Genomic DNA, 18,033 nt, shown 5'->3' on the forward strand with positions numbered 1-18,033 from the left:
GCCCATTTCTTCACTGGGTTATTTGTTTTTTGGGTGTGGAGTTTGGTGAGTTCCTTGTAGATTTTGGATACTAGCCCTTTATCTGATATGTCATTTGCAACGATCTTTTCCCATTCTGTTGGTTACCTATTAGTTTTCTTGATTGTTTCCTTTGCAGTGCAGAAGCTTTTTATCTTAATGAGGTCCCAAGAGTTCAGTTTTGCTTTCATTCCCTTGCCTTTGGGGATGTGTCGAGTAGGAAATTGCTGAGGTGGAGGTCAAGGAGGTTGTTTCCTACTTTCTCCTCGAGGATTTTGATGGTTTCCTGTCTCACATTCAGGTCCTTCATCCATTTTGAATTTATTTTTGTTTAATGTGTAAGAATGTGGTCTAGTTTCATTCTTCTGCATGTTGCTGTCCAATTCTCCCAGCACCACCTGCTAAAGAGGCAGTCTTTTTTCCCCATGGATACTCTTTCCTACTTTGTCAAAAATTAATTGGCCGTACATTTGTAGGCCCAGTTCTGGGTTCTCTATTCTATTCCATTGGTCTATGTGTCTGTTTTTATGCCAATACCATACTGTCTTGATGATGACAGCTTTGTAGTAGAGGCTAAAGTCTGGGATTGTGATGCCTCCCGTTTTGGTTTTCTTCTTCAATATGACTTTGGCTCTTCGGGGTCTTTCATGGTTCCATACGAATTTGAGGATAGTTTGTTCTAGCTTTGAGAAGAAAGTTGGTGTAATTTTGATGGGGATTGCTTTGAATGTGTAGATTGCTTTGGGTAGTAATGACATTTTCACAATGTTTATTCTTCCGATTCATGAACAGGGAATGTTTTTCCATTTCTTTGTGTCTTCTTCAATCTCTTTCATAAGTTTTCTTTCGTCTCCCTCTCTTTCTGCTCCTCCCCTGCTTGTGTGTGTGCATGTTCTCTCTCTCTGTTTCTCTCTCTCTGTCTCTCTCCCTCCCCCTCTCTCTCAATGAATAAATAAAACTTAAAAATAAAATAAACTTCAAGGTAAAATTTACGTATATTTTATTCCATCTGTTTTTAGGTGTTTGGTGAATTTTGACATATGTTGTATATATACACTCTGTGGTCTTTTGAAGATTGGCTTCTTTTACTCAGCCTTTGGGATCCTTTGAGATCCATTCATGCTATATCAATAGCTTTATTCCTTTATATTGATAAGTAGAATTCTATTGTATAGGTGTACCACAGTTTATCCATTTACCTGTTGAAGGATATTTTGAATTGTTTCCTGTTTTAATTGATTATGAATAAAGCTGCTAAATAAACACAGTTTTTTTGTATGTATATATAGGTTTTGGTATGAACATAAGTTTTCACATTTTTAGGGCAAATACTTAGGAGTGAGATTGCTGGGTCATGTGATAGATGTATGTTTAACTTTGTACTTGTCAGATTGTGTACTAAAGTGGCTGTACTATTTTGCATTCTCATTAGCACTGTGTGAGAGTTCCAGTTCTGCATCTTCATTAACACTTGGTATTGTCACATTTAAAAAATTTCATGAACCTTGAGGGCATTATGCTAATGAATCAAGTCAAAAAGAAAAGGCAAGTACTATATGATCTCACCCTAACTGTGTGGAATCTAAAAAAGTAGAACTCCTGGAAGGAGTGATTAGGTAGATCGGTGTTTGCCAGGGGAGATGTTGGTCAAAAGGTAAATAAACTTAAGTTGTAAGATGGATACGTTCCGAGGGAATCTAATGTATAGCATAGTGATTTTAGTTAACAGTACTGTATTATATTCTTGAGAGCTGGCTGCTGAGTGAGTAGATCTTAAATGTTCTCACTATGCACATAACTCTCTCAGGTGATGGATTTGCTAACCTTATTGTAGTAATAATTTCACAATATAGACATATATCAAATCATCATATTGTAAACCTTAAACTTAACATGATGTTTATATATCAATTATATCTCAGTCAAGTAGAAAATTTTTTTAGCCATTCAGTTAGGTATGTAGTGGTATATCATGGTTTTGATTGATTTCTGTGTAATGGGTCTTAAAATTGGGTCATAGGAGTCTTTCAGCTTCATTCTTTTTGAAAATTATTTTGACTATTCTAGTTTCTTTGTTTTTACATTTAAATTTTATGATCACTTCATCTGTATCTACAGAAAAATCCTGTTGGGATTTTGTTCAGGATTGCATTAAATCTATGAATTAGTTTAGGAGAGACTTACTTTAATGCTGTTGAATCTTCTAATTCATAGACATAGTATCCCTGCACTTATTTGGGTCTTCTTTGAATAAGTCATTACTGTTTTGTAGTTTTTAGCATACGGATTCTGCTCTACATATTTTGTTAGAATTATATGTACATATTTCATGATTTTGGAGCTATTTTAAATGGCATTTAAAAATATTGTTTCCAATTATTCATTGTTAGGACATAAAAATACAATTTATTTTTTGTATATTGATCTTGTATCTTGTGTCTTTGTTAAACTTGCTTATTAGCGAAAGGAGGTCCCCCCCCCCACCTTGATTTTGTTTTTTTGGGGTCAATTGTGTTTTAAGGAAACATTAAAAAAAATAAAATGTCTTTTGTAATTGTCCCTGCAGTTACCATTCCTGATGGTCTTTATTCTGTGTTCTGCATCAAGATTTTCATCTGATATAACCTTATTACTGCCTGAGGATTTTTTTTTTTTTTAAACATTTCTTAGACTGTAGGTCTGCTGGTGTTGAATTCTTTCAGCTTTTGCGTATCTGGAAAAGTGTACTTTTACCTCTTTTTAAAAGATGGTTTTGCTGAGTGTAGAATTGTAAGTTGGCAAGTTTATTTTCCTTTCAGTAACTCTAAAGATGTTCTATTTTATTCTAGCTTGCACTGATTCAGGCAAGAAAATTTTCTATGCCTGTGTTGCGGCCTGAACAGTCTGTCTACGCAGTTAGGCTTGAGATGGTTTTAGGGCTTATATCCTTTGTTTTCCCATTCTCAAAGATTATGGTCATGCATTCTCAAGTATCCAGTGTCTGAAAACATTTGTTTCACACATTTTCTCTTGTTTTTAAGTTATTTTATTCAGGAGTAAAATTGGTCCATTTTACTGCATCTTGCCTGCAAGCAGAAATCCAAAGACTTAGGAATTTTAAATATCAAAATACCTCATAGAGTGGAAGATTGAAATGTCAATAAATATGTCATTCCAGTAATCAGATGTTTGTCGTATGTAGAGAAACTAGATTTAAGGTTTCTCCTAAGACTGATGGGTCCATGCTTTATTTCACTGATTTCAAATAGAAACTTATTTATTTTAAAGTTTTTAATGTTTATGTATTAAAAATTTTTTTTTTACGTTATTTATTTTTGAGAGAGAGAGACACACACAGAGCGCGAGCTAGGGATGGTCAGAGAGAGAGGAAGACACAGAATCCGAAGCAGACTCCAGGCTCTGAGCTGTCAGCACAGAGCCACACGTGGGGCTCGAACCCATGAACCGCAAGATCATGACCTGAGCCGAAGTAGGCCACTTAACTGACTGAGCCACCCAGGCCCCCCAGTGTTTATGTATTTAAGAGAGAGAGAGAGAGAGACCAGGGAAGGGGCGGAGAGGGAGAGAGAGACGCAGAATCCAACGTGTGCTTGAACCCATGAACCACGAGATCATGGCCTGAGCTGAAGTCACCTGAGCCACCCAGAAATAGAAACTTAAATATGAGCTTACTAGATATTTAAATTAAGTTGAAATCGTATTTTGGATGGCCACTTTTCGTATTTTACATAAAAATATTTTAAATGAGTATTTAGTGTTACACGGCATCTTTCTTTTAACTCCAGATTCTTGGTACAGTGTGCTTTTAGGACTGATCAGATGAACTTTTTCAAATTAGTGGAGCACATTGTTAAAAGAGACACTAATAATAGGAGATACTGAATTTGCATGATACTTTTATCCTTTCAATTTCTGAGTTAAAAATCTTTTAAATCATATTGGAAAAATTTGTTGTTATGATAGGCTGGAGTAGCGTTGCGTTTTAGTGGCTTTATAGACATGAACCTGTGTGAAATATCTAAGGAGTGGGTAATGCAACTGTTGGTTCCTTGATCTTTATTAATCAACAAATAATTTGTGTTTTGCTGTTTTGCTCATTCTTAACAGTTTGTAGATCACAGTGGCAGACCCAGTTTTCCTCAGTAATTTTTTGAGTGTTACTGATTCATAGGAGTTTTATATATTCTGAATGTGAATGCTTTACCATATGTGTTGAAAAGTGTATTTTCTCAGTTTGTGACTTGCCTTTATAGTTGTGGGCATGTGCTGCGCGCGCGCGTGTGTGTGTGTGTTATAAACTAAAGTGTCAAACGTTGATGTCATGACTTGGATTTTTTTGGTCTGTGTTTAAACCATTCCTAACCTATGCTGATAATCAAAGACATTTTCCTGTTTTCTTCTTATAGGTTTAGATAGGTTTGCCTTTTTACATTAAGGTCTTTAATTCATGTGGGATAGGTTTTTGTATGTGTGGATATAGAAGTCTAAGGTCTTTTGTGTGTGTGTGTGTGTGTGTGTGTGTGTGTGTGTGTGTGTGTTTTTTCGGGTCTCTTCCCCCCCCCCCGTTCTTTACAAGTACTATTTTGACTCACCATTTTTTGGTTAGGTTATTATTTGCCTATTTTGTTAGGAGTTTGCATATATAGAGAGGTGTATTTCTGAGCTCTTTATTCTGTTGCTAAATACTTGTATTTATGTATCAGTTCTCTTTATTTATCTTTATTGTAATTCATGATATCTGGTACAGTGCCAACTTTCTTTTGGGTATATTTGTGTAGTGTTTCTTTCTCTGTCTTTTTTATATTTTAGATGTGTTAATAAATTGCATAAATCTGTAATAAAAAGTCTGTTGACAATCTTTTTTAAAAAACGTTTATTTTTGAGAGAGCAAGCACACGTGTGTGCCTGGTGAGAGAGGGGGTGGGTGAGGATCTGAAGCAGGCTCTGTGTTGACAGCAGCGAGCCAGATATGCAGCTCAAACTCACAAACTGAGGGATCATGACCTGAACCGAAGTCAGATGCTTAACTGACTGAGCCATCCAGGCACTCTGCTGACAATCTGTTATTCTTAGCTAGCATATTTATTTTATTTACATTTTGTTGTGATTACTATAGTGCATTAAACAATATTCATTTAAGATATCCACATATTGATCACCTTCTTTGCTCTACTTTTTTCCCCACGTTTTCATGTTTAGTGACTTTTTGAATATAAAGAATTTTCTTCAGAGCTGTAGAAACTCTTTTAGGCCAGGGATATCACAGTCTTGTGTTTGGTTTTGGCCTATACTTTGGATTGCTGTTAGTTGAGGACTGTGTATAGTTAAATTCTTGCCTGAAGTTTTTATGTTCTACCTAGGTTGCATGAGTTTGGGGTTTTGGTTACAAATACTCAAGAGCATTTCCTCTCCAATCATTGCCATTATGGAATGGACAGTTTTCCTTGTCTTTCAATACCAGTTTTAAAATAAAAATTTAAAAATTGTATTATTATCCTATTTTAGTTTACACTTAGGTTGAAGGTGTGTAGCCCATTGAGGTCTCAGTGTTATGGTGGAGTGTCTTATTTGACTCCTTCTTGAGTGGCCCCCAGATTTGTGTTCTGTCCCCTGAATGAGGCCTCTAAACCTAGCACTCAGGTTCACACACACTTTCAAATGGCTTCAGTGCAAAAAATTGCTTCAGCACTCTCTCTAACCAACCCCCCCCCCCCCCCCCCCCCCCCCCCCCCCCCCCCCCCCCGCCCTCAAGTTCTTCCTTACACCTCAAGCCCATTCTTCCTAATTATCTTACTAGGGAAAGTTCACATTAAGAACCTTGTGTTATTCCCACGGCCACAACTGGTTATCTGATGTTTTTAGTTTTTAGCAGAGTGGTTGGTTGTCCAGGTTGCCTTAAACCCCAACCCTTTAAATTTTATGGCCTGCATGGAAAAATAATTTGTACTCATGGCCAGTAGAAACTATTGAAGGTGCTTAATTGGTGATGGTACGTAAATAGTGGCTCTGGCTGAGAGGTGGCCCCTTGGAGGATTTTTGCCTGGCAGCCCCAGAGGCTGAGGCTACCTCTCTTCCAGCACTCCTATTACCCTGTTTCCATTGCATGTGTTATAGAGCGTTCTGTGTAGAATATGAATCACAGAAACAGAACTGTGTGTATGTGTTAAGTTTTTTAGTGATAAGAAAGGAAGGGAACTGCAGATCCTGAATCATGCTGGGCCAGTACAGAATTACACAGGAAAGAAAAATGTAATTAGCTAGGTTCTTTCTTTACAATAGAAGAAAATATTGGCGAATGTTTATCAGGTCAGGGGCTGGGGACTTTCTAATTTTGAGACTAACATACATACCATAAAGGAAGTGGTGGTTGGTTTTGAGAAAATAGGAACTTTTTACATCAAAAACTTGGTAAAGAGTTCAAAGGCAAATGCAAACTGGGAAGAGATATTCTGCAACAACAACAACATTATATGTAAAAGCCTTTTACATATAAATAGCACCTGACAAATCATTTAGGAAAAACTGTTCATAATCCAATAGAGAAATGTGCACAATTTATGAACAGGTTGATAGTCATGAAAGAAGGTAGTAAACTCAGTAAATATTTGGATAAAAGTAATCAGAACTGAAAATGAGCACTGCTGGTGGAAGATTACATTGGTTCTGCTTTGCTGCTGGGATTATCAAAGCTTAAATTGTGCTTTCTGTTTGACTGTGAGGAATTTTATCCCGAAGAAATATAAATTGTCCAAATTATGTTCATTGGGTAATAATTGTAAGAACTTGATTAACAACCAGATCCTCTTCAGTAGAAACAAATTGTGGCTTATCTCTTCAGTAAAATGCTAGGAGATGTTAAATTTGATGTATATTTATATGTTTTGATATGGCAACCAGTTAATACTGAATTAAAGAAATAGTACAAATCTTTGTATGCAGTTTTATAAACTATTTGAATATATGCATAGAGAAAAGTCTTGAAGGGTATATTCAGACTGGTTAACAAGCTTTTTTTTTTTTTTTTTTTTAAAGTATGTCTTTGGGGATGGGCCTTTACTGTGTTGCAGTTTCTCTTCTTTTAGGGGTATTATTTTATTGTTATTTTAGGGTTGTTCATTTATTTAGTAAATAAATTGAAGTGCCTACTACAGATTAGACAGTTAAGCTTCTGTTCAGCTCAGGTCATGATCTCAGAGTTTCTGAGCCCAAGCCCTGCATTGGGCTCTTGCACTGACAGTGTGGAGCCTGCTTGGGATGCTTGCTCGCTTGCTCGCTCTCTCACTCAAAAAAATAAACATTAAAAAAATTGTAGAATTCAAAGCAGATGATGTTCAGTGAAGCTTATGCTGATAAATGCAATGTCTCCTCCCTCTTTCCTCCAATGGAGTGTTTGATTCTTTCTTTTTTATGTCTATTTATTATTATTTTAGAAATGTTTCTAAAACAAATGAATGCATGCCTTAGTACCACAGATATTAACTGGGACAGTATATATTATAGCAATTATCCAGGTTATAGCAGGCATAATGGATATAGTGTTTCTTACCTTTATGCAAATTTGGTCTGCTTAATTTTGTTGTAGATGGCTTTCTTCCTTTCTGTATATTTTTGGAAATTTGAAATAAATGTGTACAGCTAAAATGACAGGGAGAGTGATTGCATGTAAGATTGCCTCTGTCTTCGTCTAGATAAATAATAGACCCTGTGGAGTAGCAAACAAATGAGGTAAAATATAAACTATAATGCCTACTGCTTTATATGGGAAATCACAAGATCACTTTGGGCTTTTTTTCATAGAAATCACTCTGCTGAAATTCTTTCTCTTACTTTCCTTACCTTCAGATTTAAAATATACATCATTTTAAAGATTATTTAAGACTTAATATACATGCTTGATTTGAAGAAGTGTTATCAATAACTTGACTGTACCTTGTCTACATGGTGTTACATTTAGCATGATATAGAAAAGAAATATTTGGAAAATAACATAGGTATTTTGACAAAATAGCTTTTTTCAAATTTAATGCTGGCCCCGGGAGGGTATACATCTGTACACGTGTGCTGATGTAGAGTTCGTTAGTTTGTTTGGCTGCATGCATCAGCAATAAGGGTTTTAGAGTTACTGGTAATCCCGCAACTTGTTGACTGATCAGACAGGATAGCCTAGTGTGCTCTGTTGCAGCTGTATGCTAAAGAGAGACAATGACAACACTAGGTAAACTAAGGGGATATAATGCAGAAGGTACAAAAAAAGTAGGCTGAAACCTTGTGGGAACCATCTGAAAAATGTTATATGTGTTGTCCGAACTGGTGTATTATCCTTTATGTATATGAACAGTAGTGTTTTTATGCCACAGGGGGCTTTTGAATATGGGAACGTGGTGCTTTTGTTTATTTGGATTCGCGCGCGCATGTGTATGTGTGTGTGTATGTGTGTTTAAACTGTTACATTTTATATGATTTAAAATAAAGCAAAGTGAGAACTGGTAAAGAACTGTGAGGCTAAGTCTTCCTTTGGGATGGTAGGAACAGGAAGTGGCGATCTTACACTTTTCTACTTGGTGTAGAGTAAGCTAGTGTGTAGAAGAATTGTAAGAGAAAGAGCTGCTTATGGGGTCCTCTTTATTGGAAATGACTTTTAGGTCCCTAGGCATGGTCTCAGTTGAACACCTTACTGCTTACACTGTACTGTAACCTCAAAGTACTGTTTGGATCCTACTTAATAATAACTGTGACCTTGAACACAGGATTTGCTTTCTTTGTGGCTCAGTTTTCCTATCAGTGAAGTAGGATCTCCCTATTTCATAGAGAAATTATGAGAATTAAATAAATAAATATTTGTAAAGTGCTTAGAATAATGCCTGGTACATTATCAAAGGCTCAAATATTAGCTATCAACACTCAGTTTACTAACTTACCTAGTTTTGATTTCAGTAGTGTATTTCTGTAAGAATATTGTAATAGCAAAGCATTTTCAATAGTTTGTTTGAAAAGAATGGTATGTAGGGTGCCACAATAGTCTCCTGCATGATGCTTGCTTCCTCATTAGTACCCAGCACATCCACTGAAGGAAGGAGCAGTAGGTCCAGAGAGGCTGAGAAATCCAGGAGCAAGACTGATAGGCTTAGAGTTTGTTACACTGCCTTTATTGTTATGCAAAAGATGGATATTAGTTGAAAATTGGAGCGAGGAAGATAGGGTAGATGAACAGATGTGTAAGTTCTTGCATCTTCTCTAAATTGTTAACTATGGGTAACAGTTAACTGGCTTCCTTTTTCCTTCATCCTTTTTGTATGTGTTAGTGATTATTTTATTAGGTGGGTGGGATTTTTAAATTTATTTTCTTTTTTAAAAAATTGTTTTATTTTTTGGAGGGATGGAGGGAGCGAGCGAGCATGTGTGTGAGCTACAGAGGGGCAAAGAGAAAGAATCTTAAGCAGGCTCCATACCCAGTGTGGAGTTCGATGTGGAGATCTCCCGGCTGTGAGAGCATGACCTGAGCTGAAACAAGAGTGGACACTCAACTGACTGAGCCACCCAGGTGCCCCCCCCCCTTTTTTTGAAATGAAGGAAGAGAGCTACATACTCATTTGTTAAATAAAATAATTCTCAGAGACCGTCAGTTCCAGGCTGCTCTGGAACTCCACTGTTATAGGAATTTAGGCTTCTGCTTTCCTATGCTCCATCCTCAGCTTTTGCTTCCACCATCTAGGTGATTCTAGCCAAGGGGAGGAGGGGTTGAGGCGCAGCATGACCTTCCTTGTATGCCATTGCCGGAACTTAATCTCAGACTACACCCACAAGGCTGGCAGGGGATCCCATAATTTTTCTGTAGAAACCTATGTCTAATTAAATTTAGGGGTTCTGTTAACAGAAGGAGGAGAAAGGATATCAGGGACACCTAGAATCCTGAAGCAAGTTGCAGAACAATGTATATATAAGTGGGGAAAAATATATCAGCTTGCATCTGCACAAAATCATCTTGAATATATAGAAAAGTTTTAATGTTGCTTCTGGGAAAGGGAACTGGGTGGCTAGGGTCAGGATTAGGAGACAGACTTTTCACTGTATATTCTTTAGAATTGGTGATGTGTACATTTTAATTTTTCAACAACAGTAAACAGATACGACATCTGATCTACAAGTTCAGGACTAGATAGGTCATTAACAATCAGTAATTCTTAAGACTATCATTTTAAGTGTGTAACGTTTCCCTCATTAAAAAAAAGTGTGAGTTGAAATTTCAAAAAATGATTTAGATTCAGGTAGTTTGAACTCCTTCAGATTTGTAAGGTGTTTGAGAAGCAGCCAGGGAAAGGCATTGCTTAATGTCTGGAAAAAGGAAGAATTCTCATTAGTTTTGAGACCTATTTCTGGGAACGATATCAGCTTTAACAGTGCAAACATTTTTAGGGCTTGAGGGGAGCACGTAAGGATACTGTATTTATTTAGAAATTTATTATGGAAATTCAAATCAAATAAATGAATTATGCAATTAATTCAGGAGGGATGCATCATATATATGTATATGTATGTGTGGGTATATATTATATATAATATTAATACTTCACATGTTTATGTCATAGAAGCCCAAGGAATCTTTTTTAAAAAAAAATGCAGCTCTTGAATTGTATCCAAAGTAAGAAGTCTCTTTTCTAACTCTAAGATAGCTTAGTAATTCATGCTTTATTTCTTTGCACTGATATGAGCCAAAGATGGTGCATTTTAATTTTTGGCATATTTAAGTTTTCTTCTTTTCTAATTGAACTGGATTAAACTTGCTTATGAGTTATACCTATTCGTTGGTCTGATGTCTGGAGCTACTCAAAGTGTAATTAATCTTATTTCCTGATCGACAGCTTTCTAAATTTTTGGGTAAAGCTTTAGCATCCCTAAAGGTTTTCTTCAGTTAAATAAACTTAAGTTATAAATAATTTTCATACAGGGGCATTGGGGTGGCTCAGTCGGGTTAAGCATCTGACTCTTGATTTTGGCTCATGTCATGATCTCGTGATCTCGCAGTTAGAGGCCCTTTCTCCCCCCCCCACCCCCCGGAAGTTTGCTTACTGACTGTGTGAAGCCTGCTTGGGATTTTCCTCTCTCTCCTTTCTCCCTCCTTCCCCTGTTCTCAGTCTCTCAAAATAAATAAACTTAAAAAAAATTCATATAATAGTTTCTCCATTCTTCACCAAAATTGTAGCTCTCTTTAAGTTATCACCTGTTAAAATGTGGCACTCAGAACTGGCGATAACGTTAGAGATCTGGTCAGAGTAGGTAGACCTTGGCGAGCTGATTATTGGTGTTGATTTGTATAATATGCTTTATTAATGTGTGTCATGAGTACTTTTTTGGTAGCTGTATTTCATGGATGACCTGTTGACCTGTAGTCTGCTTAAATCCCTTAATCTTTTTTAAACACTTGGCTGGCTGCCAAGCCGTCTTGTAGATCTCTGGCTGGCTTTTAGGACTTCTGTGCAAGACGGCATGCTTGTCTTTATTACATTGAACCTGAAAGCTTTGGTTCATTTAAAATCATTGGGGTATTTAAATCTACGTTAATTTTCTCTACCATTTGTATGTCCAAGCTACTTTAGTTAATCTTTTAAATTGGGAAAAAAATCATTTGTTTAAAAGTTGCTTATATTTAGCAATTCTAAAATATTAACATGCATCAGGGTGCTTGGGGAGCTCAGTGGGTTACATGTCCGAGTTTGGTTCAGGTCATGATCTCGTGGTTCCTGAGTTCAAACCTCGCGTCAGGCTCTGTGCTGACAGCTCAGAGCCTGGAACCTCTTTCAGATTCTGTGTCTCCCTCTCTCTCTGCCCCTCCCCTGCTTGCACTCTGTCTCCCTCCCTCCCTCCCTTTCTCTCTCAAAAAAATGTACAAAAAAAATTAATAAGTGTCATATATTAGCTAGACCCTTGACCCAAGTTTATCATATAACATTGTAGTTCTTAAACATTTTTAATTTAACATTAAAAAAGAAAATTAGTTACAGACCTGTGTTTAATGAGCTTTAAACTTCAACTGTCAAGGTTTAGAATTAGAGGGCAATAATAATATCACTGTTCTGAGAGAACTGATTTCTTAGATAATAAAAATAAAGCAGATACCATGCACCAATTATATTGAACATTATGGAAAATTATACTGTAATGGGAGGAAGATATTGAAATTGTCTACCTAGCTGGGAGGCTCTTAGTTTACTCTTATTTGATTCTAGTATTTAATGATTAACTTTATTTTCATTTCTCACTGTTTTTTTGCAGTAGGTGATAAAGATTATAGATGTGTAAGTCACTAACTAGAAGAAACTATAGGATGTAAGAGATTTTGTGAAAGACTTTGTTCATCCCCAGTGTAAGATACTCCATTATTTTTATAGGCTTTTCATTTATGAACATGAGAAATTTTACTTTCTTACTATTTAGCATATAGATCAAATATTCACTTGTTTCTAAGCTTTAAAAATCATCTTGCTGTACACTATCCTTTAGCCACATGTCTATCTAAACATAAATAAACATTAAAATGGTAGAATTTAAAAATTCACTTGTTGACTTCTACTAGCTTTGTTTCAAGTGCTCAATAGCCACATGTGCCTAGTGGATAGTATACTGGGCAGGACACATTATAGAATATTTTTATCATTGTAGAAGGTGCTCTATTGAATGATGCTGATCTAGATGCAAATGATTTTCACTAAAATTTTTAACTATCCTCACATTAAAAGGTAGAATGAATCCTAGAGGAAAGCATTATAATTCTTTAATGATTTTTATAAGAATAGAAATGGTATAGGTTAATTATGAAAAATCTAGAAAATAGAAGTAAAAAGAACAAAGTTTCTGTATGACTTTGTATTTTTAACATTTGTTTTATATTCTGGTCCTTTTTTCCCTGTGTATACTGTATGGGGATGATTTTACGTGTGTACACTTCAGGTAAAAAGAGCAAGAATATAAAAGCAACTATTTTCACAGGAAATATTTTTGCTTTATAGAAGTTTATCTAAACTTTGTTCTAAATCTAAACTATCTATATGTCTCCTATATCTATAGTTAGCCATTTGACTAAAAATGTTATAAAAATACTGTGTTCCATTCTAGATTATTGTATGAGTTAGGAGTATTGGAAATTATCCCCAGTTATTTTCCTTTAAAACATTGTTAGTATTTGCCTGTATCTAATATCAGGGTTTTCCTCAAACATGTCAAATAAATTCATGAAGTTTTACTATGAAATGGTGACACAGGCACTTGGAAACTTTATTCTGACTTTTTGCTCATCTTCATCTTATTTGATATTTGGCTCTGTCAGCAGCATCTTTGACCACCACTGTCTGTTGGTGGGTGCCTGCTGGCTTTGTTGGAACTTACTGTGAATTTGTTAGTGAAGCCTGAGTGGATGGGTAGGCAAATTTAAAGTCTGTCCATTCGGGCTTGTACCTGGTGTTATGCTTCATGATGATCAGTATTATGTATGGTATTCATTTTAGATGTGTGGTATGAGAAGTGGAAGAGAAGGCAATAGATGATCATGGTAGTGACCTCAGGGTATGGTGATAGGATGGAAGTATAGGGTGTTGCCATCTTTTTGCTTTTGGATCTTTAAAGAAAATTTCTTTGTGTTTATAACTTGAATCCTTTTTTCACTATGAAACCATATTTGCCTATAAATTTAATGACGTTCAGCCATAAGAAATTACCAGGGAGGAGTAGAAAAAGTTTCTAAATATCTTACTGAGAAGTTAAGAAAAAAGATAATAACTATTTAAATGAGTGCTTTATTTACAGTTATTATTCACTTTAAAGTCACTCATTTAATGTGAAATTAAGAATTGTCATAGTGTAGCCCAATAATTTTATGAATTTCTCTGATATTAAAAAGTACTGAAATAAATTATATTTTTGTACTTTTAACCATCTGCCAGATAGGATTATATATGACTTAAATAAAGAGGATCTTGAAATTTCATGCCTCCAAATTATAGTAATTTCTGAGACTTCAGCGTAGCATTCAGAGTCTTTTAATTATAGGGAAGCAGAATGATTAGTTTTTAGTGATTGTGATTTGGTACATACGCACATGCAGATAGCTAAGAGTGGAATAAGAAATGAAGACAGCCCTTTTGTAAATGTTAGGTTTTAAGGATAGTAGAGTCATCCCAGGATTTGCCTTGTTTAGGATGGCTTCTCCAAACTTGATGAGCATTTATGTGTGTGCTTTGCATAGGTAAATTTTAAGATAGACATTTTGAAACTGTCCATCAAAGGCTCTATATTTTACAGGAGAGGAAAAATCAAGAGATTTTAGGTGGGTACTTTGCCCCACATCACATATTCTTATCCCATCAAATGCTCTTGAAGTGGTAGTGACAGGATTTTTTGGTAACAGGAGCTATTCTAGTTCTTTCTTTGTGGTTACCAAACCTGGGAATGTACCCAGAGATTTGAGAAATCATACACCTTTCTTTCTTTAGTGACTCCAGGATACATTATGGCACATAACATTGTAGAGTAAATCGTTAGCAGGGAAATTTTGACAAACTGTTGGAAAGCTTGAAACAGCCTTGAAAGACAGCTTTTTTACTTATCTGAGGAGAAAGTAAAGAAACAATTATTAAGTACCTATGGAGTGCTAAGTACTGTGATAAAGTCTTAGTGAAGTTCTCTAATTTGAATCCTTTTGTCAGCCCTCTGTTATTAAAACTGAGGGTCGGAGAGAAGTTCCCCAGGATCTCCTGTAGCTAATGACAACTGGGATTTGTCAGGATTCCAAAAGTCTGTTCTTTCCATCGTTCATTTTCTCTTTCAGTCTTCTTTATTACCCCCCTCCCCTTTAAAAATGATATTTTTAAAATAGTATGTTATTTTTTTTATTCAGTGAAGAAATTGTGAGAGTGAGTACATATGTGTGTATTTGAGAGTGGGTTTGAAGTATATCATGAAAAAACATTGGAAAAACAGTTTATGGTAGCTTAAACTGATAGAGGTTATGACAGAAAGCTGTTCAATATTAATGGTAGCTATTATTTCTCTGGAGATTCTGTGACTTCTCACCTAATTGAATAAAATTCTTTCCATCTGTGGGAAAGATGAATATTATTTGTTTATAGTAACAAGGACCACAGTAATAATTTAGATTTACAACTTATGAGTAAAGTTATCAAAGTCCTCCTTATTTGGCAACTATTTCTATTTTATAGGTAAGAAAAGTATTTATGCCATAACTAGTGGCTCTTCTAATAAATAGTTATGTAAAGAATGCTGCATTGACTGAGGTAGAAATGAAATACATTGATTTCTTGGGTGATTGAATGGAGCATATATGCATTATCTCAGGAAGGAAATGCACTTTAGGGTTTTTCCTTGTTCTTAAATGTTTGTATTTTTTATTTCTAGGCTGTTCGCTGCTACGAATCTCTAATCTTAAAAGCTGAAGGAAAAGTGGAGTCTGATTTCTTTTGTCAATTAGGTCACTTCAACCTCTTATTGGAAGATTATCCAAAAGGTAATTTTTTCCCCTTGTTAGTTACCGTTTGATTTATAGATATACTTAAAATAATTGTGATTGTTTGTACTCTACTGAGGATACTACCATTTTTACTTTTAAGAAATTGTAAGGTTCCGAACATCCTAAACAATGAGAAAGAAGAATGGGGTGCGAAGAAATGTGAAAAGTTCATGTAACTCTGTAAATCATCAATAAGTTGACCAGTTAAACTGATAACCACTTACAGGTACACTACCATTCTGTTCAATCCCTGCCATTTAAAGGTTCTGCTGTAGTAGAAAGTGAGCCATTTTGATGGACACTTTGGGGAAGTAACAGAGACTCCATAATTCTCTTTATCCTGGCTATAAAACTTCCATTTTAGTTAGAAAATATTTAAATGAAAATCTGGTCTGTAGTCATGTTATTGTAAAGGTAAGTAACATAGAGAGGTGATCACGTATGAGCTTGAACACTGAAGAGAACACATTTTTTATTCATTTGAAAATTTTTTCCTGTAAGAAATGAGTTAAATAACTGAAGCAGCCCTCCAGGTATGTCTATTTTATATAGTAACCAAGCTGCTGATGCAGACCATTGCTCACTTAGGAAGATAAAGCACCTCCAAATGCCACCCACTCCCCCAATACCAAAGGCAGAACCCATAGCAAAGAAAAATTGTATCCTTAGAAACTAGAATGTTTTAACCTTCTGATGATAGTAAACATCTGGATGCAGAGCAGATAAACATAGTGGGCGGAATAATTGGCAGGTTTCAGGGCTGGAGTGAAGGATTCTTGCTGTTTAGTATTGATGTTTTGTTGTGCCACTTTTGTGTTAGGTCAAGTGAACACTATCTTAATGAATATGCAATTTTTATTTGACACAAGTGTAATGTATGGGGTTTGAAGTTAGGCTTATTCCCTAGCTCATCTCTATTGTTTACAGGGGCATTATCATTAACAGATTATATGTATATCCCTGGGCTTCCGTCTTCTAATCTGAAAAGCAAGAGCTAGAGGGGTTTGGGGATTGCTGTGTGAAACTGGTTAGTATTTAGCAAAATGTCTTCAGGATAATAGGTATTAGTAATTATTTAACACTCTGGGTTTTAATTTTAATTAAGGCTAGTAACTTATTTAAAGGAAACTGTTTTACAAAAGACACAGAAATCCTGTATACTACAAATTTTTAATTCTACGTCTTTTATTTGGAGAGCATGCTAATTTGAAAGCACGTAAATAGACCTAGACTTGAAAATTAGGTTTGTATTTGGAGGATTGGACAGAGGTTTTTGGTGCTTAGTTGTCAGTCATTCATATAATCTATGAACTTAGCTATATTTTCCATTTATAAAATGTTTCACTATGAAGGTAATGAAAACTCTAGGGATTTGTTTTGGAGAGTTATTATTTTTTTTCTTTTTTGGGAGGTGATGCAGGGGCGTGTGGCAAGTAGACTGTTGGCAAACTAGCTGGCAGGAGTAATCTAGTAAGATGGGAGAAGAGAATGATAACCTTTAAGGATTTTAAGTCCTAGCAAAGAGGTACTCTAAGTCTCATTTACTGTCATGTGGATGAACTGGCCATTGGTAGCTGGGCAGTAGGTCAGTTATTTGTAATAGGAAGAAGAGTAAGGTAAGAATGGATGCAGATTCTTATATTTTTTGTTATATTTTTATGTTATTTTATATATTTTAATATTTTAAGCTGATGGCTTCTGTTTCCTTGATGTTTTCATTATTCTCCATGAGTCTTTACTGACTGCATTTCCAAGATTTAAAAAAAAAATTCCTTTTTACATACTAATTGTTGAATTCTTTCTGTCCACGCTTCACCATCTTCCTGTGAGTCCAGAACTGGAGCCTGTCTCTAGTAGGCCCCTCCCCAGTCCATCACTACCACCACCAGTTTATGGAGACATTTGTTACCTCAGGCTGCTTCCTCCTTCTCCTTTGTACCCAGTGCAAGAGGAGAAACTCCAGCCCCCGCCAAATAAGACATTTAGTTTTGGAGAACAGATTACAAACCATAGCCTTTTTGGGAGTAAACATAAACCATGCAATGATCATGTTGAATAAGCTGCTTTCAGGTATATGTATGTGGGGGACTTACTGGTCCTGTTATTCTGAAGACAGTTCTTTAATTATAGTTCCAAGCCCTCTTCTTTGTGTGACATTTTCTCAGGTGGATTTTCCTTATGAAAAACTTGCTTCTACTTTGCAGTACAGAATAGGAGAATCTGTTTTGTGTACATTTTTGACTGTGTTTTTTCTGTCCTTATTTGTCATTCTGATCCCATCTTACAGGAATTCCTAAAAATTTCTGATCTGCAGATGGTATACTTTGATTATCATTACTGTTACAAATTTATTAAAAAAGTATTTTCTGTCCTGTCAGATGAATTTTAAGCAGAAGGAAAAAAAAAAGATACCTAGAACAGTTCTTAAAAACCTTTCTGGTTCGTAGTTTGTTTGAAGAGTTTTAATTCTAAAAAACAATTTCTATCACTTGATTTGG

At 35.6% G+C, this 18,033-nt stretch overlaps 1 protein-coding gene across 8 annotated transcripts in view; it reads left to right on the forward strand.

Annotated features, from left to right (window-relative positions):
* The window catches only part of KDM6A (lysine demethylase 6A), a 206,489-nt gene that overhangs the window by 53,097 nt on the left and 135,359 nt on the right, over positions 1-18,033 (forward strand). For 7 of the 8 annotated variants that reach the window (XM_029930769.1, XM_029930770.1, XM_029930774.1 and 4 more), the window contains exon 3: positions 15,424-15,532. In XM_029930769.1, the coding sequence (XP_029786629.1) occupies positions 15,424-15,532 (109 nt within the window). Of the gene's footprint in view, positions 1-15,423; positions 15,533-18,033 lie in introns of those variants that run through there. The other variant, XM_029930768.1, reaches the window with a different exon arrangement.

The sequence above is a fragment of the Suricata suricatta genome, chromosome X (assembly GCF_006229205.1).
Source record: "Suricata suricatta isolate VVHF042 chromosome X, meerkat_22Aug2017_6uvM2_HiC, whole genome shotgun sequence".
Taxonomy (NCBI): Eukaryota; Metazoa; Chordata; class Mammalia; order Carnivora; family Herpestidae; genus Suricata; species Suricata suricatta.